General features: G+C 39.5%; 1 protein-coding gene across 2 annotated transcripts in view; it reads right to left on the reverse strand.

Annotated features, from left to right (window-relative positions):
- Nucleotides 1-27,882, reverse strand: part of Kcnq5 (potassium voltage-gated channel subfamily Q member 5) — a 524,085-nt gene that overhangs the window by 95,347 nt on the left and 400,856 nt on the right. For both annotated transcript variants that reach the window (XM_090338552.1, XM_090338551.1), the window contains exons 4-5: nt 14,148-14,323; nt 12,664-12,789 (exon numbers count right to left, since the gene is read on the reverse strand). In XM_090338552.1, the coding sequence (XP_090194678.1) occupies nt 12,664-12,789; nt 14,148-14,323 (302 nt within the window). The remainder of the gene's footprint in view (nt 1-12,663; nt 12,790-14,147; nt 14,324-27,882) is intronic.

Consider the following 27,882-nt stretch of genomic DNA (forward strand, 5'->3'; position numbering starts at 1 on the left):
TTTGTTCTAACATGGATGTGTCTGCGTTATCTATACCCATTTCTCTATATATTTATGTTTTCTGTGTATGAGTTGATGTCATCAGGCGACAGTGATCCTGTCAGTGCTTCCTTCCCTGTTTTAATGCTTTTCCTTTCCCCTGTCCAAGGACTTCTGGTACTGTTCTGAACAGACATGGTGGGAGTGGTTCTTGCTTTATCCTGGGTCTTGGAGGAAAGGATTATAGGTTTTCACATTGGTGTTGTTTTAGTGTGATCATCATATAAGAGGCCCATGTTACTTGCCTCCTTCTAAAGTATTTGAGATAATTGATACCTTATTCTTTGATTCAATTCTTCCATAACGTATTAATAAATCATATCACTGTATAAAGTATACACAACAATAATGTATCAATTTATAATAAAAATCAAAAATAGAGGAAGAAGAGCTTAACTAGATCTCTTAAAGCCTGGGCACTGAATTTCTTTTCCCCTTCTTTCCCTTCCTTTCTCTTTTCTTCTTCTTCTTTCCTCTTCCTTTTTGGTTTCTTTCCATTTCCCTTCTGCTTCTTTCCTTCCTTTCTTCCTTTTTTTTGCAACAATCCACATGGAACTCAGAACCTTGTCCATGCTAGCCAGTTCTAATGCTGAGATACCTCTATAGCCCTCAGCAGGGTCTCTAAAAATGGTAACCACACCATGTGTTTGTGGTTAAAAGTGACATCTTCCACAGGCTTCCCATATCCTTCAGAACAGGTCTCAGTCCTCTTTACGGCATTCAGCGTCCTGAACACTATTCCCCAGTGGGTCTCTGGCCCCATTTCAAGCTTGATCACCCACTATTTGCCATCTCCTTCTGTGTCTGTGGCAACTAACCCTTTTGATTCTTGTCTCAGGGTCTGCACTTGCTGGATTTTTTTATTCCTTGCTATCCATTCAGATAGTTATTCAACTCTCAATCCACAGAAAGACCACTCCTGGTTAATGGGTTCAGGACTATAATTGGTTAGGAGGAATATTTTTCCAAAATAGTTAAGAAGACTTTGAATATTCCAAATACAGAGCTGGGAGTGTGGCCTAGTGGTAGAGTGCTTGCCTAGCATGCATGAGACCTTAGGTTTGATTCCTCAACACCACATAAATAGAAAAGGCCAGAAATGGTTCTGTGGCTCTAGAGGTAGAGTGTTAGCCTTGAGAAAACCTAAGCTCAGTGCCTAGGCCCTGAGTTCAAGCCCCAGGATTGGCAAAAAAAAAGAATAATAAAAGCCTGGGGTGATACATGAATTACTATGATCACTATGTACTGCACACCTGTATGTACATGTTAATTCACACCTCATAAATCTGCATGGCTGTCAATTAAAAGGCCAACTGATCATCTTATGTAAGTAGCTCTATGTCAATTGTTTCTTACATCCTTATTCAGTTCATTTTTATTTATAAAATATAAAAGGTACCAATATCTGAGAACATAATATACTGATTAAGTTTACTTGTTTTCATTTGAGTTCCCCACTTGGGAGAAGAAAACTTCACGTAGACTACAATTGTGTCCTGTGTGTGGCTGACTCCTTGCATAGTAGTTTGCATATACTAATCACTTAGTAAGTATTCACTTCACAGGTGAACGAAAGCCTATATGCTGGGATAAGGATTCTGCTCCATGTTTTGCAGAAATACTTAGGAAATGTTTTTTTTTTTGAATTTGATTTTTTATTTTTTTATTTTTTTGTCAGTCCTGGGCTTGAGCTCAGGGCCTGAGCTCTGTCCTTGGACTTTCTCAAGGCTAGAGCTCTACCACTTGAGCCTCAGCACCACTTCTGGCTTTTATCTATGTATGTGGTACCAAGGAATCGAACCTGGGTCTTTGTGCATGCTAGGCAAGCACTTTAACCACTAGGCCAAACTCCCGGCCCCAGGAAATGGTTTTTAAGCATGTGTATCATATAGTGCTTTCAGAAACTTGGCTTTTGGCAGCTAATATATCAGGTGGGTTGGCACAGGGAGAAATAAGGGGTAGGAAGGCCAGTTAAGAGACTGTATGGCTGGAGACATAGGACATTGAATGGAAGAGCATTATTGATTATCTGGGGTCAAAGCAGGGAGAATAAATCAACTGTGAACTTGACCTTCCAAGGGTGAAGATGCTTAGACCATGATGATGAAGTAAAAGGCAGGTTTTGGTGGCTCACATTTCTAATTCTCATGATTTAGGAGGATTGAGCCAGACTGAACAGGAAAATCCTTGAGGTTCATTGCTATTACTTTTGTAAAGGTGTTATAAGGTAAGGTGAAGTAATGAGTATATTTCTTTCTGGAGAAAGAAATAGCCCCTCCCTCACTTTTCCCCAGCTCATCTCCCCGCCCCTCTTCCCCAAACTGGAAAGTTCATTTCAACATAGTATCTAATGAGTATCACTGTTACATTGGTTCACCCTTAATCCTGCAGTGTCTGTGATTTCCCCTTTCCTCCTGCAAATCAGATAGACTTATATGTGAAAAAAAGGTATAGAAATTAAATTCTTTTTTTTTTTTTTGCCAGTCTTGGGCTTGAGCTCAGGGCCTGAGCACTGTCCTTGGGCTTTCTCCAGGCTAGAGCTCTACCACTTGAGCCTCAGCACCACTTCCGGCTTTTTTCTATGTATGTGGTACTGAGGAATCGAACTCGGGTCTTCCTTCATGCTAGGCAAGCACTCTACCACTAGGCCAAACTCCTGGCCCCCGTTCATAGAGTTCATAACTCCTTGCCACCCCCACCCCACCCCACTGTATTTCCTACTTGCTGACTCTGTCTCTTAGCCAGGGGACCATTCCACAGAATGTTAATGTATGACTATATATACAGCTAGTAAGTACAAAAGCTTAGCTCTTTATGTCATGGGATAATCCTTGGGCTTTTCTCTCCCCTAAAAGCTACCTTTTTTTTCCTAGGTACCAGGGACTGAATTTAGGGCCTTGCCCATACTACACAGATGCTACTTGGGTCACACTGCTAGGTCTTTTAAAACCTAAGATTCTTATCTCCGACTAATCAAATCAACCAGCAAAAAGGCAGAAGTAAAGATGCAGCTCCAGAGGTAGAGTGCTAGCCTTGAACAAAAGAGCTAAGGGACAGCACTTGGGCCCTGGTTCAAAAATAAAAAGTAAAAAAGAGAAGATTTTCAGGGAAAGGTGAAACATTTCATTTTGCAAATTGTGGCTTGCAAAATATCAAGCTGATTCTTCGTGGGACTATCTCATAAGAAACAGAATAAGAGCTGGAGTCTTGAGAGAGAGAGAGAGGTAGACTGAGCTAGTCATAGTATTTGGGTTTTGGAACCAGGGGCGGGTATGTTGAAGTGCAGTGTAGAAAATAGATCACTAATAAGGGAAGAAGAGGCCCCACAAACATCTCAGGACACAGACACTGACAGATGGCAGGGAAAGGAAAGTCAGAAGAATCAGAAGAATAGTTTTGGTTTATTTATTTTTTTCAAGTAGAGCGGTGGGGTGGAGGTGGGGATAGAGGACTATGGTATTTTTGTTTTTGTTATGTATGAGAGTACTGGGGTCTGAATTCAGGGCTTAGTCACTGTCCCTCTGGACCAGGAATGGAAAGTTTTCATTAGTTCCTGAAGCCCTAGAGAAGAAAGAGGCAGTCTTGGGAGGGCTGTAGATTTGAGGTCAGAGGAAAGGGTTCTGGGTGTTGTCCAGAGGGTAGAAGAACTCAGAGAGAGGGAGGGGGGGTAGGGAGGGAGGAAGGGAGAGATGGAGAGAGAGGTGGAGAGAGAGAAAGAGAGAGAACTCAGGAGACAAGATAATATAATGTCACTAATAGTATTAGTGAGGAGACTCTGAAAGGAAGTATATTGTATTAATTACATTATCTTAATTAAATTAAACATATTAATACTTTATTTTATTTTTGTTCTGGTACAGGGGCTTGAACTCAGGGCTTCATGTTCTCACTTGACTTTTTACTCGAGGCTAGAACTCTACTACTTGAGCCCCATCACCACTTCTTTTTTTTTTTTTTTTACTGGTTAAAAAAATTAGCAATTAAGCGTCTTTCTGATTTGTATGTATGAAATGGCTTTCAACTACATCCTCAGCTCTCAGCCTGCTGAATTGGTAGAATAACAAGCATGAGCCACTGATGTCTGGCAGGAATTTCTTGAGAATGTCCAAAAAGAAAGAAAGGTTTAATTTTATTATGGATTCTTAATCTTAAATATATGGCATTTCAATTTGCCACACCTTTTCTGCTTAATCTGTTTATTAATTGTCATCTACTGAAGGAGAAATTTCATGGTTTGGTCACAATGAAAAAGAGTCACATTTCATGGTTTTCTATTCCTGTAACACACTGGAGTTATTTTGTCTGGCCCAATGCTCAGAGAGTAGAGATTATTTTATTACATTTTTAATGCTGGTATTGAGGCTTGACCTCAGGGCTTGAGCGCTCTTAGCTTTTTCTTATTCAAAGTTAGTGCTCTGTAATTCCAAGCACATCTCTACTTTTGACTTTTTGCTGGTTAATTATTTAATGAGTCTTGGGTATTTTTTTTTATTTTGCCTGAGCTGGCTTTGAACTTTGGTCCTTACATCTCAGCCTCTTGAGTACCTAGGATGACAGGTTTCAAGTCTGAAACTAACTGACAACAGTTGTGCTCTACTAAGAGGAGAAGAAAGTATGGTTTCTTTCATTCAGAATTCAAACTTTCTTCTTTCTTCTCCAGGGATGATATGCCTTTCTGTTCAAATAAATACAATGTCTGTCAAGGTAGTAAAGGCTGCATCCACCTCTGCACTCCCATTAAACTTCTCAGATGACCACATTTCTGAGGCCAGGGACTTGAATAATCACCAATTTCAAAGAAAACACAAGAGTTTCCTGGTTGAAAGCAGAAGATCCTACCTAAGGCAGACAGCCTGGCCCCCGGAAGGCCCCAGGTGAGGGGTTGGTGGGGTTTGCCTCCTGGATGCAAAGTTCATCTGATGGACACAAAGGGGACAACTCTAGGCTTTGTGATGTGAGCCAGGCTAACACCAGACACAAAGTGTCCTGAAGCCAGGTGCATTAGCTCACACCTATAACATTAACTACTCAGAAGACTGAGCTCCTATGATTGAAATACAAATCCAGCCCAAGCAGACACAACAGTGAGCCCCTCATCTTGAAATAACTAGCAAAATCTGGAAGTGGAAGTGTGGTAAAGAATCATCCTGGATCAAGAAAAGCTAAGCAAAAGCATGAAGTCCCTGAGTTTAAGCTCCAGCAATAACACATGCATGTGTGTACACATGTGTACACTCGTGTACACACAACGCACACACACACACACACACACACACACACACTCACAAAGTCTCATAAAAGTTGGAGAAACTACTGAAAAAGAGAAAGAAGTCCTGGGGGTGGAGATAGTAATAAGGAAAAATAGAGTGAAATGATCAAAGTAGGTTGTACATGCATGTGTGAAAATGTCCCAGTGAAATCCGTTAGTATATATAATTAATGCAAAAGAGACTAGAAGTCTCTGAGGTGCACTTACAAGTAAGATGTGAACCTTCTCCAGGAGTTCACAATGTCCTATGTGGTTGACGTAGCTCCTGAATTTCTAAGGTAAGGACCATGTGCATTCCACAAAACCATGTGTCCGTGAGCTCCCATATTCATTGCCCTTCTCTGCTTCTAGGGAAAGCTGCCCTTGAAATGGCTGCATCTCTCATGGAAACAGGAGATGCAGATTCTGGTTCTTTCCTTTTCCTGGCACATAGCCTGCTGCGTGGCCTGCTAGCCCTGACTGATTGGCTGGATGTTTTGCTGAAGAGAGAGTGGCACCGTCAGAGTGCTTTCTTTCCCATTGATTATACTAAACAATGAAGCATTTCTGCCTACTAGAAAGCTCCCCAGTCTCTCATTGGCTGAAACCAGTAATAATTAGGTTCATGTAGGTCTAAAGTCAGAAAAGGGCAGGCCATCTGGGTGTGGGTGGCTCACACTTATAATCCTACCTGAAGTGGAGCTGTGGCTCAAGTGGTAGAGTGTTAGCCTAAAAGCAAAAAAGCTCAGGAACAATGCCCAGATCCTGAGTACAAAATAAAAGGAAAAAGGAAAGAAACAAGCAGGAAACACAAATCCAACAGATCCCAGTATTTCTAGAATGTGGGTAGGCCCTGGAATAGCAGCTTATTTCAGAGACCTCTAAACTGTTTCTATGCTCGCTCCTCAGGGCCTTGGAGGAAATGATATATACCTGGACAGTTGAATTGGGTGGCATAGCAGTCTGTTTCCTGGAAGACTCATCACAGTTCTAGACCCCAGCGGCACCCTTTTGGCCTACCATATCATGATGGCAGTGTGTGCTGGTATTGTACTTTATCACCTCTGAGGCTGCATTAAGTGCAGCTGCTCCCACAGAGTGTCCAGAGCCTCTCAGTGATAAGGCTGATGGCACGGCTTAATTACAGTGTGCCGTTAACATAGTCATGGGGCTGCCTGGACTTATAGAACGAGAATTGAGTTTGGAAAAACGAAATCTAGTGATGGAGTATCATTCGAATTTAACCCAGTAAACAAATAGGGCAACTCCCTTGAAATATCAGACTCTTCTAGGAGATTTAACATTAAAAAACTATTGTTCCTCATTTGCAGATAATTCATCACTCTTGGCATTCTATTCCATGCTGGTTCTATCTGGGCACAAGGCATGGTAAGAGTTGAGCACAGTGGTTCCTGGGGAGTAGAATCAGACCCAGAGCCCTGAGAATTTCAGATGAGCTGTGATGATACTCTATGGCTCATGTGGGCTTGGGGGGGAAAGGGAGAGACAAAGATGCAAAGATCTGAGTATGGTCTATTATTAAGTTCTGTTTGTCCTATTTACTGTGTGTATACCAGTTCCAGAGCCTGGGCACTGGCCCTGAGTGTTTTTGTTTGTTTGCTTGTTTTGCTCAAGTTTAGTGCTCTATTATGTGAGCCACAGCTCCACTTCATTCAATCTCTACTTCCTTAGTAGCTAGTTATAGGCAACCAGCATTTTCTGACTTTGGACAGTATATTAATAATATCATTTGGGAAAGTTAAAATTTAAATTTAGTGCTAAAATTAATTAATAAAGAAATATTTTTTTAAATGTCTAGCATCTCTTTCAGTAACCTTGCAGGCAGAGTAACACTCCAGGAAGTGAGAAAATCCATCTGTTCCCACATTTCTGGCCCCTTATTTTATCAGAAGATGACAGTGAGGCCTTGTGGCCTAGGCCTGTAATCTCAGCACTCTAGAGACTGAAGGAGGAGGATTGAGAAATCAAGGCTAGCCTTTAAAAAAATAAAAGAATTGTAAATTCTTAGCCAGGGGCCCGTGGCTCCCACCTGCAATCCTAGCTATTCAGGAGTCTGATATCTCAGGATTTTGGTTTGAATTCAGACCAGGCAGGAAAATCTCTAAAACTCTTATCTTCAACTAACTACCAAAAACCCAAAAGTAGAGCTGTGGCTGGAATTATAGTATGCTAGTCTTGAGCAAAAACACTCAGGTATAGTGCCCAAGCCCAAGGACCAGCACACACAAAAAAGTAGATTTTGGCGGGAAGTGTGGCCCAGTGACAGACTGCCTGTCTACAAGTGAAAGGCCATGAGTCTAAACCCCAGTACTACTAAACAATTTGATGCAAGCTGCTGAATGCATTTTTCTTAAACTGACAAAACTTCTTTATCATAAGAATTAGCAGTAAATAGAGAAAAGAAATAGAAAAAGGTAGTATTTATGAGCAGGTCATTACCAGAAAAACAACTGCTTCAGGAAAATACAATCTAAAGTTTTTTTTCCAAGTATATCCAAAGCAAGTTGAAAAAATAATTGAAAAGGAGGGGATTATAAGGAACAAAAATTCAGGAAAACCCATTCTTGTTATTTCAGAATAAATCTCAAGTAATTTAAAAGCAGGAAAATAATAGTAGAAAATAATACCAAATGGAGCCAAATGTGTTCCGGCTATCTTCCTATTCACATCTTCTCTGTACTGGGATCATAGGAACCTGTCACCAGGCCCAGATTTTATTGACTGAGATGGAATCTTACTATCTTTGATCCACCTGACCTCCAGCTCTTCAGTAGTTAGGATGAAAGGCATGAGTCACTGAGCTCATGTCTTCTTTAAATTATTAACACAAACCATTTCCTTGTGGTCACCAAATATGAGTGTTATTTCCTTATCTATCCTGGGTATTTTTTATAGTTTTAAAGTATATGCACAGTGGAAAACTATGTTGTTCAGACTCCTGAGTAGCTAGGATTATAAGTATGAGCTACTGGTGCCAATATATATGCATTTCACAGAGTTTGAGAAAAGGGGAGGAGAAAGAGGGAATATAATTGAGGGGGTAAATTTTTTCATTGTGGATCATTTGCAATATATGGAATTATTAAAAAATCATCTCATGTTATTAGTTTCTTGTCATTCACAAAAGCCCCCAAATTTTCAAAAGCATATATGTTTAAATTTCTTAATTACTAAACCCTACTATATGTTCTTTTTTTTTTTTTTTGTGCCAGCCCTGGGGCTTGAACTCTGTCCTTGAGCAATTTTGCTCAAGGCTAGTGCTCTGCTAATTGAGCACTGCTTCCGGCATTTTCTGTGTATGTAGTACCGAGGACTCAACCCCTTGTAGTTCAAGTTCTTTGAACTTGACATCTAAATAGACATCTAAGCCCTTTTGTTTAGTCTTCCTGTTGCATGCGCTTCGGACAATTTCATTAATGAGTCAGATGAAATCAACACAGTGGCTGTAGAATAGAGTCCCTTTATTAATTCCTAGAAGCTTGACGTGTTTGTAGATTTTTCTTTTTACTCTCTCCTCAAGGCTAGGCTTTAACTTTTTAAACGGGAACATAATTAGGCTACTAGGAAACATATTAAGCACAGGTTAACCACTGGCCAAAACAATATTATCAAAATGGAAATCGTAGGAAATATGTTGCCTCTTCTCTGGAAGTAGCAGATGTGACCTTTGCAAAACCTGCTTTGTGTGTTGCACTGGCAGAAGAAAGTAGCTGGTGACTAAGCGAGAATATATTAAGAATTTCCCACACACTGCTTCACACACAATACAGCAACAACTCTTATGGGTAATTAAAAGACAAGGGAGACTCAAGAAAAGAAAGAAAAGAAATGCCAGACTGAAGCTTGGCAACAGCTGCATGTGCAAGGACCAGGCACACCTGAGCACACCAGGATGCATTTACACTAGAATTGTCCAAGAGAAGAACAAGAATGAGAGAAGAGATTGCCTTCCCGCTACTAGCAAGAAAGCCACTAGCAATAAGAGACATTGCTTTGCTCTGTACAGAGGAAAGATATTTTAAGAACATCAGATGACTGTTCTCTTTTTGGTGTCTACTCTTCTTTTAAAACATCTATCATTGCTTTTAGGTAGGAAAGAGAGTTGGAAACCAAGATATCAAGCCCCAGAATGCTTTGTTACTATCTAAACTGATAAATATTTACTCAGACAATGCTTTTAAAGTCTTAAAATTAAAATACATGTATTTCTGATGATCATTTATTAATACTGTACAAACCATCAAATATATTAAGTTCTGTTCAATACAATAGTTTTGTGTCAGGCTTTAACTTTTTTTTGTGAAGCTTAAACTCAGAGCCTGGACATTGTCCCTGAGCTTTTTTCTGGTTAGGCTAGCACGTTACCATTCTGTGCTACTTCCAGTTTTCTGGTGGTTAATTGGAGATAAAGAGTCTCATAGACTTTTCTGATCAGGCTGGCTTTGAACCATGATCCTCAGAACTCACCCTCCAGAATAGCTAAGATTATTGGCAAGAGCCATCAATGCCCAGATTAATACAAAAACATTTAATGTTTCCTGGCCTCAAACAAGTTCTGTGGTCTTAGGGACGATCTTTTGGTGAGTAGAAAAATGAACACATATAACACAGTTCTAGTTGTCCACAAAATAAAATAAGCTCAGTGCTGATGATTCACACCTGTGATCCTAGTTGTTCAAGGGGTTGAGAGCAAGAGGATGGTGGTTTACAGTCAGTCTGGGCAGAAATATATGCTAGACACCATCTCCAAAATAACCAGCAAAAAGCAGGGCTAGAGTCATGGCTCAGGGCCTAGTACCATCAAATCTACCTATCAATTAACCAATTAATCATTAAATATCAATCACAATGAAAGAAAATGACATATTTATTTTGGCAAAAATCTAGTACTGAAAAACAAATGAACAACAAAAAATTACTGCTGAATCTGGGCAATGGTGGCTTATACCTGTAATACTAGTTAATCAGAAGAGTCAGATTTGAGGATTGTATTTCAAAGCTAGCTCAGGCAGCAAAGCCAAAGAGCCTCTTATCTGGATTTAATCAATAAATAACCAGAAATGGAGGTGTGGTTCAAGTGATGGAGCAATAGCCTTGAGTAAAGCACCTTGGAGTCAAGCTGCAAGACAGGCACAAATAAAAGGAATACTAATGATTTATAAGAGATTTTTCTTAATTGGTGGTCATGGGGCTTGAACACTGAGCCTGGGCATTGTCCCTGAACTTTCCAGCTCAAGGCTAGCACCCTACTACATTAAGCCATACAGCCACTTCCAGTTTTCTGGTGGTTAATTGGAGATAAGAGTCTCACGGGACTTTCATGCCTGGACTGCTTTGAACTGTGATCATCAGATCTCAGTCTCCGGAGTAGTTAGAATTACAGGCATGACCATTGGTGCCTGGAGTTATAAGAGAATTTTACTTTACTGGACCTATAAGAATTAAAATTCTTACCTAATTATTAAATTGTTATGTACCCTTTTGGAATGTCTTAAGGAATAAAAATAAAAATAAATGGAATGTATATAACATGCACATACATTTACATTGTGTTATATGTGTTCATTATTCTAAGTTCTTATTAGGGCACAAGTTTCAACAATTGCCTAATAAATTCCTTGCTATTTTTAATTATATAGCTGTATAAAGAGGTTCTGATACAACATGTCTGCGTCTGTGCACAATACATCTTGATCTGTGTCAACCCTTCCTTCCTTCTAACTTATAAATTCTTTACAATGCAGAGGATTTGTTTGGCTTCAAAGGAAAACTGTGCCATGTTCAAGAAACACCCTTTCCAGGTTGCTGATTCTGATGTTCTGTATCTCATAGCTTCCTAGCTATGTTAAAATTCTGTTAAGTCATGGATAGCTGATAACCCACATACTTTTTTTGGGGGGGGGTCAGGGGTACTGGTAACAGGGCTTGAACTCAGGGTCTCTCCCACTCCTTAACCAGTTTTTGCTCAAAGCTAGCATCTATCTACCATCTCAGCTACATCTCTACTTATGGAATTTTGATGCTTAATGGGAGATAAAACGGTTAGGCTTTGTCTTTCAACCACAATCTTCAGATCTCAGCCTCCTTAGTAGCTAGGATTACAGGTATAAGCCACTGGCACCTGGCTAAGCTGCTTATTTTTTGTGCTGTATTCTACTCTTTTTGTTTGATCTGTTATAAAATTTACTTTGAGTAGTTGTATAAAGGTGTTTCAATTCAACATATTAAGTTTGTGACTACAGAATATCTAAAATGATGTCACCCCTTCCACTGATATCCATCTCTCCCAACTCCACACATTCCTTCAAGTTATCCGGTTCCATTTTCATATATACATTATGAGTCTCCACCTCACCATTTGTTTGTCTGCCTCCCCTTGGCCTCTCCCAACAAAATGTATTCTACTCCTCTAACTCCCCTTTAACTTCCATTCAGCTACCATTCTCCTATGTTTGACTTATTTTAAAACGAAAAGGAGGGAAAACAAGATGATTGGGAGGGGTGGAGGGAGGGAAATGGGGAAAAAAACATGAGAAGAGGTATCATGTGTGAGAAGTAATGCACCTACTATCCGGCGCATGTAACTGTAACCCCTCTATACATTACCCCTACAATAAAACATAAAATAGAGAAGAGGAACAATGCTGCCTTTTTTAAATTTAAATTTTATTGTATAGGTGAGAGTGGTTACAATTTGTCAGGTAATAAGCACATTTTTTATTCTAGTCCTAGAGCTTGAACTCAGGACCTGGATACTGTCTCTGAGGCATTTTTCCCCTTAAGTCTAATTCTCTACAGCTCCACTTGTGGTATTTTTGATGATTAATTAGCAGGATAAGAAGTTCTTGGCCTGGGCTGGCTTTGAACCACAATCCTCAGATCTCTGCTTCCTGAAGTAGTTAGGATTATAGATGTGAGCCACCAGCCTCTAATCAATTCTTTTGCTTTCTGAGGTAGGGTCCCACCATGTAGTTGTTGAATTTTTGAACTCCTTGCCTTAAGCCTTTCAGTACCCAGCAGTATAACACACTTGTTTAATTTGCTTTGCCAATGCAACTGTTAAATGACTGTAAAAAAGTATCAGTGTAACAATTTTGCCTTCTACAAAGTTGAAGCAAATCAATCTTTTAAAATAATTATTTAAAAAGCAAAGCATTTTTATGTTGGACAACAATCTAAAAGGAATATAAGTGATGATTTATGAGAGAATTTAATTAATAAAATTAATTAAGACATGGAAAATTTGTGTATTTTCTCATACTTCTCTCATGGCTGTTCCATAATAGAAACCATTGTCTTATACTTAAAGAAATCATCTCAAATCATCAAGTAGATAAAATGGAGTTTGTACTTACTGTGCCCCACCACAGAGCATCTGCATATGTAGAAAACTCTTTGTTGGCATCTTTTTCCACCAGATAGACAAGGAAGGATGAAAAAATAAGAACAAGAAATCCTATGTACCACGCTGTGATTAATTCCTAGGAATAAAAGGAATAAAGTATGTTTAGAGATCGAAAGCCTTTGCAAAGGGGAAAAATTGGTACATAATTCTATTCTCTATGCTGTGTGTGTGTGTGTGTGTGTGTGTGTGTGTGTGTGTGTGTGTTGTTACTAAGGTTTGAACTTAGGACCTTGAAACTTTAATTCTTTTTCCTCACAGTGGGTGCTTTACCACTGGCCCATGTCTCTATTTGCAGCATATAGCTAGTTAATTGGAGATTAAAATGTCTTCTGGACTTTTCTGCCTGGGTTGGCTTCTCCCCATGATCCTCAGATCTCAGTATCCTGAATAGCTAGGATTATAGGCATGAGTTACCAGTGCCTGTCAGTTTATTACTTCTTGAATGATAGATGAGGTGAATAATGGAAGGCTTACACTGATTAAGATATATTGTACTGATAAGTTGATGTGCTGAATCTTTATGCAATACTTAAAGATAATAAAATAAAATTTAAAAAAGATGAATTGTACTCAAACTAACATGTTGAAATTGACTCCCTCTGAACAACTGTTTGAATATAATAAAAATAAAAAATAAATAATTTAAAAAGAAAACACAAATAGCGGCTCTTGCCTACAATCATAGCTACTTAGGAGGCTTAGATCTGAAGAACTCCAATTCAAGGCCAGTTTGGGCAGGTAAGTAAGTCTTTGGACTCTTAGCTCCAATTAATCACCAAAAATCCAGAAATGGAGCTGTGGCTGTAGTGGTAGAGTGCTAGCCTTGAGCACAAAGACTCCGAAACAGAGCCCAGGTGCTCAGTTCACCCTAGGGTACCCTTACCCTCCAACCTATGAAAAGCAAAATAAAATAAGGCATTATACACCAGCTCTCCAAACTGCTTTTCCAAGTTCAGAAATTAACTGTTTGCCTTGTAGTAGAGTTCTTAAACCTTACAAAGAAAATAAAAAAGGTTGAAATCCATTGATTAAAACCTCAGAAAGCCAGCCTAGTGCCAGTAGATGGAGCCTTTAACCCAGCACCTCAGGAGGCCGCGATCTGAGCATCATGGTTCAAAGCCAGCCAGATTAGGGAAGTCTGTGAAACTCTTATTTTCAATGAACCATCATCAAAAGAACCAGAAGTGGAGATGTGACTAAGATGCTAGAATACTAATCTGAAGCAGAAAAGTTCAGGGGTAGGCCCTGAGTTCAAGCCCTAGGAATGGCACCAAAAGAAAAAGAAAAGAAGGAAGGAAAGAAGAAAGAAAAGAAGGAAGGAAGAGAGGGAAAGAGGGAGGGAGGGAGGGAGGAAGAAAGGAAGGAAGGAAGGAAGGAAGGAAGGAAGGAAGGAAGGAAGGAAGGAAGGAGAAAATTGAAGAAAGCCTATCGTACCTTGCTGTGGGCATAAACCACCGAGCCCAGTAATTTCCAGGTCCCGCCCCTGCGATCCATGCGCACCATTCGGAGAATTTGGAGGAAACGAAGACTTCGGAGAGCAGACGTGGCAAAAATATTACCCTGAGTTTTTGCGGAAACGACTGCTATTGAAGCAATAAGAACGATGGTATCTGAAAGACACAATGGAGAGAGACAGCTATAAATCACATGGCTAGGGATTTTCATCTCTCACAACAATACTTCCGAAATGTTCACTGCTTTGGTGTCAAACACACAGATCTCCAAACGCAGCCCCCCCTTGCACTATTTAGAGCGAGGTGGGGAGATCTGGATGAGGAGATTCCTCAGTGACTGCGAGTCTCACTCTTCACCTGGGCAATGATAACACATGCAATCTCTAAGATAAGTCGACACTGGTGGATCATTAACCCACAAAAAGACTACAGTGGAGCTGTGGCTCAAGTGGTAGAGCACCAAGCTTGACCAAAGAAGCTCCCCAAGGACAGCAGCCACGCCTCTAAGTCTCAGTTCAAGCACACGAACAGTCTCATTGCCAAACAAGTGTATTACTGCTTGTATCAAAAATTCCCTAGTGGGGCCTGGTGTGGCCTAGTTGAGTGCTCTCCAGCATACACGAGTGACGACGACGACGACGATGATGATGGCAATAACTCCCTATTGTTGGGAAGCATAGAACTCTGAATGCTGTTCGGAGAAGATGACTCTAGCTCTTTGCATGCAGTACTCTTCAGACCAGGTCTGAAACTTCTAATGCACAAATTAAAAATATCATATTTCTTATTACAGCCTGTGTAGCAAAACACCCAGTGCACTGCACAGGAGAGAATATTTAATGTTTAACACACTAATGCTTGACTTTATAAAACTTCCCTTCTATAAGAAAAAAAAGAGACCAAGAGAAGCTACCAAGTGCGTAGAGGAGACTAAAGAAGACCACTAACCTCCACAGAGAAAATCTGAGTGGCGAGAAGTGGACTTTGAAATGGCAGAAGTAAATGGTCTCCAGGAGTAATTTGTGTGTGTGTGTGTGTGTGTGTGTGTGTGTGTGTGTGTGTATGTAGCTTGAACTTAGGGGCCTTGAATGCTTGGCTTTTTTGTTTAAGGCTTACAACCAACCACTGAGCCATACCTCCACTTCTGGGTGTCTACTGACTAACTGGGGATAAGAGTCTTATGAACTGATTTTCATCCTCCTTAATACCTGAGATTACAGATGTGAGTCACTGGAGTCCAGATGCCACAGCAATTTCAATATATGAGTTTGATGTTGACATCCTTGAAAAGCATTTCCTTCCTGCTTCAAGTGGGTTGTGCCTGAGTAGGCAGCATGCTCTAAGTAGGAGCTCTAGAGGACTGTATTGTGCCCATGTTTCTACATCTTAGGGATTAACAGCCAGTGTGCAGTTCCTCCTTCTCCCTGCACTGAAAAGGCAAGGGTCTCCTGGTGACAGCTGAAAGGACCCTTGGGTCGCCCTCCTGGTGCTCCTTTCTGGGTCAGTGAATATTCAGTCAGAGGCCATTTGCATTCAGATCTAGACTCTGAGTGCCTTTATGGGAAGCTTCTCAATGGGAACCAAGTGCACCACCGAGTATCTGGGTTGAGAAGAAGCTAAATGCATTGTACAGGACACTAGAGACATAATGGAAGGGCCTAAAAGTCAATTGTCACACGCTGTGTGAGAGAAGCTTATTTTTAACAAAACTATGTGCTTGTGTATGACTAAGGAACACATGGTAGAAATATTCATTGCTTATTATGGTAAAATATATATCTGTAGGAATCAGGTGATTAAAGGACATTTTGAGGGAGGAAAGGGGAGCTAACTGTTAGGTAGATATAAAAAAAAAGAAAAATAGCAAGAATTACACTTAAAAAAAAAAGAACGGTAGATATAACATGTGTCTTAGAATTTGTGGCCAACCATGGACTTTAGTCCCATAAAACTCTGGGTTCCTGCTCAATAAACTTGTGCTCTATTATACTTCATGGCTCCTCTGCTGCTTAATTCTCTACTTGGCAGAGAAATGGACCTCAATCCTGAGATGACATCAATTTTGTTTTCTAAATTACTAATTGCATTTTTAAAATTTAATTAATTTTTTTCTGAACTTCCAAAGATCATATAAAGGAGCCGCACAGGGGTCACAATTGAGTGTGTCCATCAAAGTGTCCAGCGTTCTTGATCGGCAATGCCCCTCCCATCATTCTTCCTCAGCCTGTCCTCAGCTCCTCAGACTCATTCACATCCCTTCTTTCTTTGTCGCTTACATATCCTAAGTATTCTGGGTGCATTTGTGTCCTGTTCTCTTTTTCATTCATCCACTCCTCCCACTAGCCTCTGTTAGAATAATTAATAATGAATCTCTATGGAAGTTAATGACAATGAATATATCACTTTAAATAAGAAATAATGTGTTAATGGGCTGGGAGTTTGGCCTAGTGTTTGCCTAGCATGCATAAAGACCTGGGTTCGATTCCTTGGCACCACATACATAGAAAAAAAAAGCCAGAAGTGGTGTTGAAGCTCAAGAGGAAGAGCTCTAGCCTTGGGAAAGTCCAAGGACAGTGCTCAGGCCCTGAGCTCAAGCCCAGGACTGGCAAAAAAAGAAAAAAAAATAATATGTAGAGAAAGAGCTAACAGTCACAGATTATGGTCTTTATCATTTGAAGATATTTGCTCAGAGAATAGTAATTTCCAGATGAAGAAACTTTCCTTCTAAGGCCCAGATGGACATTTATGCTTGTTTATATTTCATCGAAATATTTCGTTGAAACATTTCCTCTTCTCAGGTATACCCAGGAAATAAACAATTAGAATATTGTATTGATATTTGAAACTGTCCATTCATGTAAATGGCTAGTAGGGATGCAGAAAAACAACTCACAAAGAAATACTATCACTCTTGGAATTTTTTTGGTTCTAAATATTAATTTTTATCAGGATCTCATGAGTTAGCTATTCTACAGGTCCCATTTTACAGGTGGACAAGTGAAGAATACAAAGTACACATTAATCAGCTAGCTACATTACAGTCCCAAGACCATGTAAATAAAGTTAATTCATTAAAGAGGAATGAGGTAAGTCAAAGGAACACTGTTACTTTGTGACAATTACAAGAGTTATATACATGGTGAGTCATAATCTAAATGTCTGAAATGACAAATGATGCAAAGGTAAAAGCAGATGTGAGTGAACATCTTCATTGTTTAGGATAATGAAATCACAGATCAGCAACCAAATGATTCATGGTGAACAGTATCACAATACTGGTCCTGGTTGGGTTCCTGTCAAGTACAATGATTTTCCTGTAAGTATCACCTAGAAAATTCTCTAGGCCAGTGTTCAAGTTATGAGCACTCCTTGGTTTTACATTTCTGAGTGTGCTTGTGGTTGTGGCCATTGCTTTCTGACATAGAAGCTGTATAAGCATGAATATTATTTTTCACTAATATATTTCTATACCTAGAAGATTGCCTGAAATGTGAATGCCATTGATCAAACTTACATTAGCAAACACTTAAATGTAGTTTGAACTTTATTCTTTTACCACATCAGTGGTTTAATACCTGGGACATCAATTTAAACTTGATATGATAGTTTAGCAAAGGATCACAAATTCTACAGCAACGAACTGTCATCTATTTAAAATTTTTTCTTCATTTATTTTTATTGTAATTAATAGAAGGGTTATATTATATTCATCAGATAGAAGGTGCATTACTTCACAAACATTGATACCTTTTCTCATGTCTTGGTCCCCATTTCCCTCTCCCCACCCCGACCCTCATCTTGTTTTCCCCCCTTCCCTATTCTATTTCAAATAACCAAATGTATACAATATATCAGATAACAAGCTAAAATACTGTAATAATCAGGAGGATGGATGAAGATGTATCAGTAGTCCTCTAAAATATTGAAACATGGGGGCCTTGTGCTTCCTTAAGGCCTCATGGGCTATCTTTGCATTAACAATTAATATTAGGTATGCGGGTTTATTTGAATGGCTTTAGGTTCATTTATTTATCCTTTCCCGTGGTAGTTAACTGAGGATCAAGCCTTAGTTTTAAACTGTCTACTCACACATTCGTGAGACACCATTAATCCCTACTGTGTACAGGTTTTGTGGTCATTTACTATTTTGAAGGAAGATGATTTTGCTTCCCAGGGGTCATCTGGCAATGTCCAGAGATGTATGTGCTTGTCACAGTGGGAACAGGGCTACAGCTGGTATTTACTGTGAGAAGCCAGGGTGGGGCTAAATACCCGTCAGGTACCAGGAATAAGAAAAAAGACCTAGTATCAAGCTGAGAGCTGGTGGCTCACACCTGTAATCCTGGCTACTCAGGAGGATCACAGTTTCAAGTTAACCCAGGCAGGAAAATCTGTGAAAACGGTGTGGAGACGTGGCTCAAGTTGTAGAGTTTAAGCCTTGAGCAAAAAAGCTAAGAGACAGTGCCTATGCCCTGAATTCAAGCCACAGTGCTAGCACTTACGAGCACATGGGTATGCATGTACCTGCGTGAGCATGTGTCTGCATGTGCATGTGTGTGTGCGCACACACACACACGACTTGGTAATTAACTCTGTCCCAAATGTCAGCAGTATTGAAGTTAAGAAACATTTATACCTTCTTATATTTAGTCCTTTAAACAACTCTACGTAGCAAATGGTACTATAACCATCTTACAGAAGCAGATGAGTTCTGTGGTGCTCAAATGACCGAAGCTGCTCTTGGAAGAACTGAGCACACCACCGCTCACATGAAGAAAATCCAGGGCAGCCGGGCAGTGGACGAAGATGAAGTGGTGGAAGCAGGTGAATAACAGATCAAGAATAAATTATTATCACATAAAACAAGCAGGGGAGAGGGCTGGGAGGATACTGTAGAAATAAAGTGGCGCTAAAAACATATGGTACTTTTATGGATGTATCAAGAGAAAATGGAGCTAATAAATAAGGATGAACTCTAAATTGCATGGAAAAATAAAGCATGCAGACTCTCAAATCCACCTCTCCCAGAAGAGACAGAGACAAATGAGCTGGACAATGGTGAAATGGTGGTTATTGATTATAAGCAGCTGAGTAGAAATGTGAAATATAGGTTTATACAATATTATGAAGCTGGTCTACAAACTTACTGAATCATTTCAAACGATTTATTGATGAGTTTGGGACATAGGAGGAGACGGCAAAGATTCGAGTGAAGCAAACAAGCTGAGGACATTTAAGGCACGCAGGGATTGCGAAGGGACTCATTATTGGACTCTGCTGGAACCTGGTATGATTGAATCAGCAACATCAATATGAATCGATCACAGTAGATTGGTTACTGAAATACCACAGCATTCTTATTAGCAAGTGGCTGCCCCTTCGGAGGCTCAGGACTGGGTTGAAACGAAGCCAGTTATACATCTGCCCTTGACAGGCTGCTCTGTTACCCTAATTACACTACATAATGTGTCCATTAGAAGATGGAATTTAGCACAGTTTAAATCACAACAAGGAAGAATGAGGCATAGGGATGGAGAAAACCATGGATGCACACTTGCAAAATAGTGATTATAAGAACTGATACATTTTCTAGAGTTCAGCCACCAAAAGGGTCATCCTTGACTTTTAGATGAAGATACTGTCTAGAGATTCCTTCCCTCCCTCCCCTCTTTCCTCCCTTTCTCCCTGCCTTTTTCATCATTTTTCAGTCTCAGAAAATTTCCCCTCATAATTAACATAAATTTCTTCCTTCTATTGAAAATTCATTTCATCTTGTTCTTTCTAGAAAAATCAGAAGGACAACCAATACCAAATTCCTAAGTATTGTATATTTTCTAGCCCTCCCTTTATGCTCCAAAGTAATGCTGGAATGAGCAGGACTGTCTATTTTTGTCTTGGTAGTACTGGGGTTTGGACTCAAGGAATGGTACTTTCTAGGAAAATGCTCTCCCCATGGGCCACACTTCTAATGTTTATTTTGCTTCAGTTATTTTTTTCAGGCAGGATCTTGCAGTTTTGTTAGGGGCATCCTGGACTAAAGTCCTACTACGTATCAGGAATCCCTACTAACTGGGATTACAGATGTGAAGTATCACACTGAACTTACTTGCTGAGATGGGGGTGTCATTAACTTTGCCCAGAGCTGACTGTTTCAAACTATAGTGTTACTGATCTGACTCTAGAGTGGCTGGGATCACAGTTGCACTAAGCTCTCTATATCTGTTTTAAAATATTCTTACGAGTAAATTTACAGAACTTAAGTTGATGGTACTTATTCTCTGTACGTCTATTTTATGGTTGTTCGCTCCTTCCCTCCCTCCATCAATCCATCCACCATAAATTATTCTATCTTCCTTTCTTCTTTCCAGTTTTTCTTTTGTTTTCTTTCCTTTTCCTTTTTTTTCCTGGTCCTGGGGCTTGAACTCTGGGCTTGCACGCTGTCCTTGAGTATGCTCAAGGTTAGGACTCTACCCCTTGTGCTACAGCTTCACTTTTAGCTTTGTGTGATTACTTGGAGACAAGAGTTTCAAGGACTTCCCATATGGGCTGGCTTTGAACCTTGGTCCTCAGATCTCAGTCTCCCAAATAGGTAGAATTACAGGTATGAGCCTCTCTCTTCCTTTCTGTCTCCCTGTCTCCCTCTCTGTCTCTCTCCTCTTTACTGTCATTAAGTAGCAGTACAAAGAGATTTTAATTCAACATGTCACTTTATGGGTATTCTTTCTAAGGATCAAGTCCTAGAAATTAGATTATTAGGATATTCTATATCTGGTACAGATTTTCATAAACATATGAAAGTACTTATTTCTTTTCCCTTGCTAATAAGAATGATAATGCTAGTAATAACAATAGTAATAACTAAATCAACTGTTGGGTATATGATACACATGGTTCTAAGCGTTTTCACATATTTCCCATAATATTATAAGTGTAGCATTTACCCATATGGATAGCCCAAACCTTCCCTCCCCTGCCTTTTTTATTGGTCTGTTTTGGGGCTTGAATTCTGGTCCTGAGCACTCTACCACTTGAACCACAGCACCACCTCCAGTTTTCTGGTGGTTAATTGGAGATAAGAGTCTCATGAACTTTTGGCTGGCATTGAACTGTGATCCTCAGCTCTCAGCCTTCTGAGTAGCCAGGATTATAGGCATAAGTCACCAGTGCCAGGATCCCTCCCTTCTTCATGAGATGCCAAGGCATGAACTCAGGTTCCTTCACATAAAAGTAATAGGCAAGTCTTTACCACATTAACCTCACACTGTAACATTAAAAACTTCTTTGATGAGTTATTTTCTTAGAGCCAGAACAAAAGTAAATTTATAATTTTCAATGTTGTCGAAAGAACTGAATTTTCCTCATTTTGTAGTTCTGAGGCTGAGGTACAAATATGCAAAAATTAAACATTCCATATGATAAAATGTCTTATACATATTTAGATGCAAAGACAAACTTGGAAAAATATGCAATACATATGATAATGAAAAACAATCATTAAATACAAAAAAACCCACAAAATATGGTAGTAGAAATTTGGACAGAAAGCCTAAGTACAAATTTATTCTAAGAAGGAATAAAAATGTTAATAAGAATATGCAAAGAAATTCTCTATAAAATAGTTTTGAAATGTTACAGGTTTTTTCTCATTTTTTTCTTTTTCCTTTTTTCATATATTTTTATTGTAATTAATAGAAGAGTTACATTACATTCACCAGGTAGAAGGTGCATTACTTCACATACATTGATACCCTTTCTCATGTCTTGGTCCCCATTTCCCTCCCCCAACCCCCACCCCTCATCTTGTTTTCCTCCCTTCCCTATCTGACTTCAAATAACCAAATACGCATATATCCAATGTATCAGATAACCAGGTGAAATAGTGTAACAATATGAGATAACCAAGGGACAGCAAAAGAGATGAGATAACCAAGTAAATTAAGGACAACAATCACTCATTATATGGCTTTTGTTTCTATATCCTGGAGGTTCTTTCATTTATCATCATTCTATATGGCCTTATGTATCAAGGTTTTGTTCTACTGTAAATCTCTGCTAGGAGAGCCCAAGGTTTCTACTGATTATGACAAATGAGGGAAACCATTGAGCCTATGTTCCTTTGAGTCTGGCTTACTTCACTTAATAGGATTTTTTCTGTCTTTCTATTTCCTTACAAATGGGGCGATGTCGTTCTTTCTGACAGCAGCATAGAATTCCACTGTGTATAAATACCACATCTTGTTGATCCACTCATCGACTGAGGGGCATCTGGGTTGGTTCCATATCTTTGCTATGGTAAATAGTGCTGCAATGAACATTATTGTGCTAGTGGATTTAGTCTGTCCTTGTTTCTGGACGATTGGGTAAATACCAAGTAGTGGAATTTCTGGGTCATAGGGGAATTCTATGTTTAGTCTTTTGGGGAACTGCCATACAAAATGTTACAGATTTTTTTTATTATTATTTGGCAGGTATTCTCCCACTTGAGTCATACGGCTGACCAACTTTAGTTTTCAAACTTTAGAATAAGGCATGTACCATTTTACTTCTAAACTGAGAACATTTTAAAAGACCAGTGATCAAGCTAGGCACTACAGGTGGTTCACACCTGTAATCATAGCTCAACCAAAATATTCCAGAGACTTGGAGGGGTCTCTGATGACAGCCTGGGTAAAAGTGTGTAAGTCTCCATCCCCCAAACAATCATCTAAAAGCAGACTGACAGTATGGATCACATGGTAAATTTACAGCTTAGTAAGCAGGCTTAGCTAGCACAAGGTCATGGTTTCAACTCTAGTACTGTCATCATAAAATAAAATAATGATCAATATTAGAAAGTAAGAATACAGAAAGTTCTTTCATCAAAGTTTTCTGATTTCCTTCACATAATTTCAGTTATTTTCTGAAGGATGTATTAACTTAGTATCTAGTTCTTGTATGATAAATTTACTACGTGTTGAATAAAGGACTAATTTAACTAAAAAATTAAAAAAAGTTAAAATGGTATGTTGGGGATAGAAAGCATTGGCTTTATTTACCAAAAACATTTCAGTAATTTTCCCTGAGCTTATGAACATTAGTAAAAATAAGTTTATATTAGTATGCTTACTAATTAGTAAGCAAGCACTGATAACTATTAATCTAAATTAAAACCAAATAAATTTATTTAAAAATGAATAAATCCTAAGCAAAGCCGTGCTTCCATTCCTGGGCAAGGATGGAAAAATCAGAAACTCCTATATGTCTAAGCTCCAACCAGTGCAGACTCTCCCTCCATGTTTAATGAAACTGGGCTTTGAAGTCAGGGTTTCACCCTTCCTAGGTGTTCTACCACTTGAGCTGTGCCCCTAGCCTTTTTTGATTTATTATTAATTAATTAATTTACTTATTTTACCAGCCCTGGGCCTTCAATTCAAGGTCGAGGCAGTGTTCCTGTGTTTCTTTTGGTCAAGGCTAGCACTCTGCTTCTTGCAATTTTTGGCTTTTTCTGTGTATATAATACTGAGGAATTGAACCAAGGGCTTCATGCTTGCTAGGCAAGCACTCTACCACTAAGCTACATTCCCAGTTCCAGAATCAGCTATTTTTCAGATAGCATCTTTCTTTCTCTCTGTATCTCTCTTTGACTTGTTTTTTAGTAACATCTTCCTTCCTTCCTAACTCAAACCCCTTTCCTTTCCTTTTTACTGGAGCTAGACTGGACCACATTCCTCTTCTTATTTTTTTTTTTTTTATTGGTCGTGGGGTTTGAACTCAGGGCCTGGGTGCTGTCCTTGAGCTCTTCAGATCAGTGCTACTGCCCTACCCGTGGAGCCACAGCACCACTTCCGGTTTTCTAGTGGTTAATTGAAGATAAGTGTCTCAAGGACTTTTGTGCCCAGGCTGAGTTTAACTGCGATCCTCAGATCTCAGCCTCTGAGTAGCTAGGATTACAGGCATGAGCTACCATACCAGGGCACATTCCTCTTTCTTATGCCTCCTTCCTAGCTGGAATGACAGACATGCACCATTATGCCCAGATTTTTTTTGTGTGTGTGATGATGTCTTGGTCACCATTTTCCTGGACTGGCCTTCAACCACAATCTTTTCAACTGGAGTAGCTGTGATTACTGGTGTGCACCATTGTGTCTAGCATGGATCTTGGCCTCTTAGCCTGCTTACTTGTGAGGTTATTGAACCTCTCTGTGGCTCAACTTATTTTTAGACTGAGGATGATAAAAAGTACCTATGCCACAGGGTTTTTATGGGAATTAAACAAGTAATAATCTAATAATTTTTAGCAAAAATAAAATTATTATTTTCATTGCCATTATCATAGAAACCATGATGTCAAAATACATCATGCATCAAAAATATATTAATGAGGCAAGCATATTGATGAGACTCAAGAGACAATATAAATAATTGATTCCATAGCAGAGTATCCAAGATGATTCCATTTATTGTCCCTGAAATGTACATGCATTCTAAGTACATACACTTGCGTGTTAATGGTGATCATCTCAAGTGACAGAATGGTGTATTGTGTAAAACTATTTCATCACAAAATGATCTGCCGAAATGATTGATAGCAAGCATGTAATGCTTTCATAATGAAGAAAGAGAGAAGTATTATTTATTTGCAATGAAGCTCTGGCCTAGGAAGGCAGGCCCATGGGCCTTAGTAATTTATGTAGTCACTGGTGGAGAAAGGGAAGGAAAATGGGCAACATTTATTCAGCAGCTGTGATATATGAGGCCACAAGAGTGCTTACTACAGACTCTTTCATATTTCATACTAATTGTCTTCCAAGAAGGCCCAGAGGTTTTAAGTGTGGAGTCCATGGAAAACAGCCTGGGATTCCAAATTCTGGTCCTTTCCTAATGGAGTAACTTCAGGTCTATCAATCTTGGTGAGTCTTAAGAGTTCTCACCTGTAAATAGATACTGGAATCATTTTTTTCTCTCTGAAGTGTTGTGAGGATTAAATGAAATAATATGCATTAAACCCATAGTCTGCTTTAGCATGTTTGACACCAAATTAACTTTTGAATCTGAAAAGTGTGTGTGTGTGTGTGTGTGTGTGTGTGTGTGTATGTGCACACACCAGTACTGGGGCTGGAACTCAGAGCCAGTTGAGGCTCTATCCCAAGGCTGGCACTGTACTATGCTGGCTAATTGGAAATCAGAGTTTCAATGACTTTCCTACTCAAACTGGTTTCGAAGCATAGTCCTCCTGAGTTAAGCATGCCCGGCAGCAACTTGTATAGATAACAGATTGATTTGATGGAAGTTTCAGAAGCCTAAAATCATTTGACTAGTAAATGGACCAGGAAACAAATTGATAGATACTTGACAGAGTTTTTGCATTTTACTCTATACTATTATTTCAGTAATTTTTCTTTGTTCTAGTAGAAGGACCAGCAATACAGGAAGGCAGACATTCAGTAGAGCTGACACGGAGAATACATGACTGCTGAAAAATGGTTATTTCCCTATGTCCCACTAGAATGTTTCAGTGAGATTGCTGGAGTGTGGTGGCAATGTAGCAGAGGTATTACAGAGCGCAGATCCGGAATAGCTTTAGAAAGGAAGGAATAAAGCACACAGTAACTGCGCCCCCCCCTTCCCAAACATTATTATCTCAGGTAAAATTCAGTAAAAATCTTATTCTAATCAGGACATGTTCATTTTATGACTCCTTTACATTTTCTCACATAGACACAATTCTATCCTTTCAGGAGAGATAAGGAATGAGGCATGCAAGCATGCAAAACATTCTGCTATGCTGCCATCAACTGCATTACCATTAATTTCACAGGATGGGCTTCCAGAGCTTGAGCATGAAGCAGATGAAAGGGGAAAATAGCAAATTTCTAGACTTCTCAATGGAACCTTGATTTAGGTAAAGGTTGCATTCAAAGCATCAGCTGGAGGACCTTGAAAATATTCCTCTTAAATTTTAAGAGAATCAACACTTCCATTCATGAATTCATCCAACAAGTTTCTCCTTTCCTTGGATGTTTGCCATGAACTGAACCTCAAGAACAATGAACATAAAACAGAAATGTTTTCTGCACCCTTGGAGTTACTTTCTGTAAATCTAGGCTGCTATTAGACTTATAAGTAAGCACAGAACCTAATGTCAGTAACAAGAGCCACACAGAGCAAAGCAGGGTGGAGATGAAAACCTAGGGTAAGAAACGGTCCTTGAGAGGGATAGCCTGGGAGGACAAAATAGAGGTGGTGACATATGAGCTGATAACTAAGAAAGGGAAGGGTGTCTGTGGCCATACCTAAAGGACAAAGGTTGCAGAAAAAATGAAAAGTTTTTGGGACTGCAGCCTTGTCTAAGTATTTAAGGGGAGAAAAGGAGATGAAGTAAGCTTCAGTGGAGTAAGAAGAGAGACACATTCTGATGAAATCATAATGGTTTTGTTTATACCTTTAAATTTTCTATAAGTGAGATAGACTTTTAAAGATCAAATTGCACATCATCATCATCATCATCATCATCATCCCCCAACAATCACTACTACTCCTTTTTTGGGGGGTGGTGGGGGGTCTTGGGACTTGAACTCTGGGCCTGGGCATTGATCCTGAACTTTTCAGCTCAAGGCTACTGCCCTACCTCTGGGTCTAGGCAGTGTCCCTGAGCTCTTCAGCTCAAAGCTACCCCCCCCCCTACTCCTGAGCAACAGGCCCACTTCCCCTTTTCTAGTGATTAATTGGAGATAAAGAGTCTCATGGACTTTAGTTCCCCGTGTTGGCCTTGAACCACGATCCCCAGATCTCAGCCTCCTGAGTAGCTAGAATTACAGGTGTAAGGTGTGAGCTACTGTACTGGCCTGGGGCTTGAAAATACGGCCTGATATTTTGGTCTGTTTTTGTTGTTGTTGTTGTTGTTGTTGTTCTCTTCCTCCTCCTCCTCCTCCTCCTCCTCCTCCTCTTCCTCCTCCTCCTTCTCTTCCTCCTCCTCCCCTTCCTCCTTCTTCTTCTTCGTCCTCTTTGTCTTTGTCTTCTTATTGGTTGTAGTAGCATTAAATAGTAGTATTTACTGCCACAGGACTACCTTTCAGTATCTAGTATCTACTGTATCTAGTATCTTGAGAAAAATTACCTGGATATGACATCACCTGTTTTCCATAAACCACAGGATGAGAAGTACATGTATTTTTGGATTTAGTTTTAGATTTTTTTATTTGATTTTTCCATAGGCTGGGCTTTTGAAAACAGCCATTTTTACAATGCTCAAAATTTTCTTAAAGTATCTACCATTCAGACTAAATGTCAATGCTTCAGTCGGTTTCAGTTCTTGAACACAGTCTCAAACTACTATTATTTAGTGACAGATTTAGAAAAGATTTGATCCCCTAATACCCTTTGATGTAATGACATGCTTGAAGACCTCAAGTCAGAACCCGAATGCTTATATACCAACAGAGAAATAGTGCCACCATAGGTTTAAGGTAATAGAAGACACAAACACTCTACTTTCTTGAGTGTGTGTGTGTGTGGGAGGGAGAGAGAGAGAGAGAGAGAGAGAGAGAGAGAGAGAGAGAGAGAGAGAGAGAGAGAGAGAGAGACAGAGAGAGAGAGAGAGAGACAGAGAGAGAAAGACAGAGAGAGAGACACACAGAGAGAGACAGAGAGAGACAGAGAGAAAGACAGAGAGAGACAGAGAGAGAGAGACAGAGAGACAGAGAGAGAGAGACAGAGAGACAGAGACAGAAATAGAG

The sequence above is a fragment of the Megascapheus bottae genome, chromosome 8, assembly GCF_031878675.1.
Source record: "Megascapheus bottae isolate mThoBot1 chromosome 8, mThoBot2.hap1, whole genome shotgun sequence".
Lineage (NCBI taxonomy): Eukaryota > Metazoa > Chordata > Mammalia > Rodentia > Geomyidae > Megascapheus > Megascapheus bottae.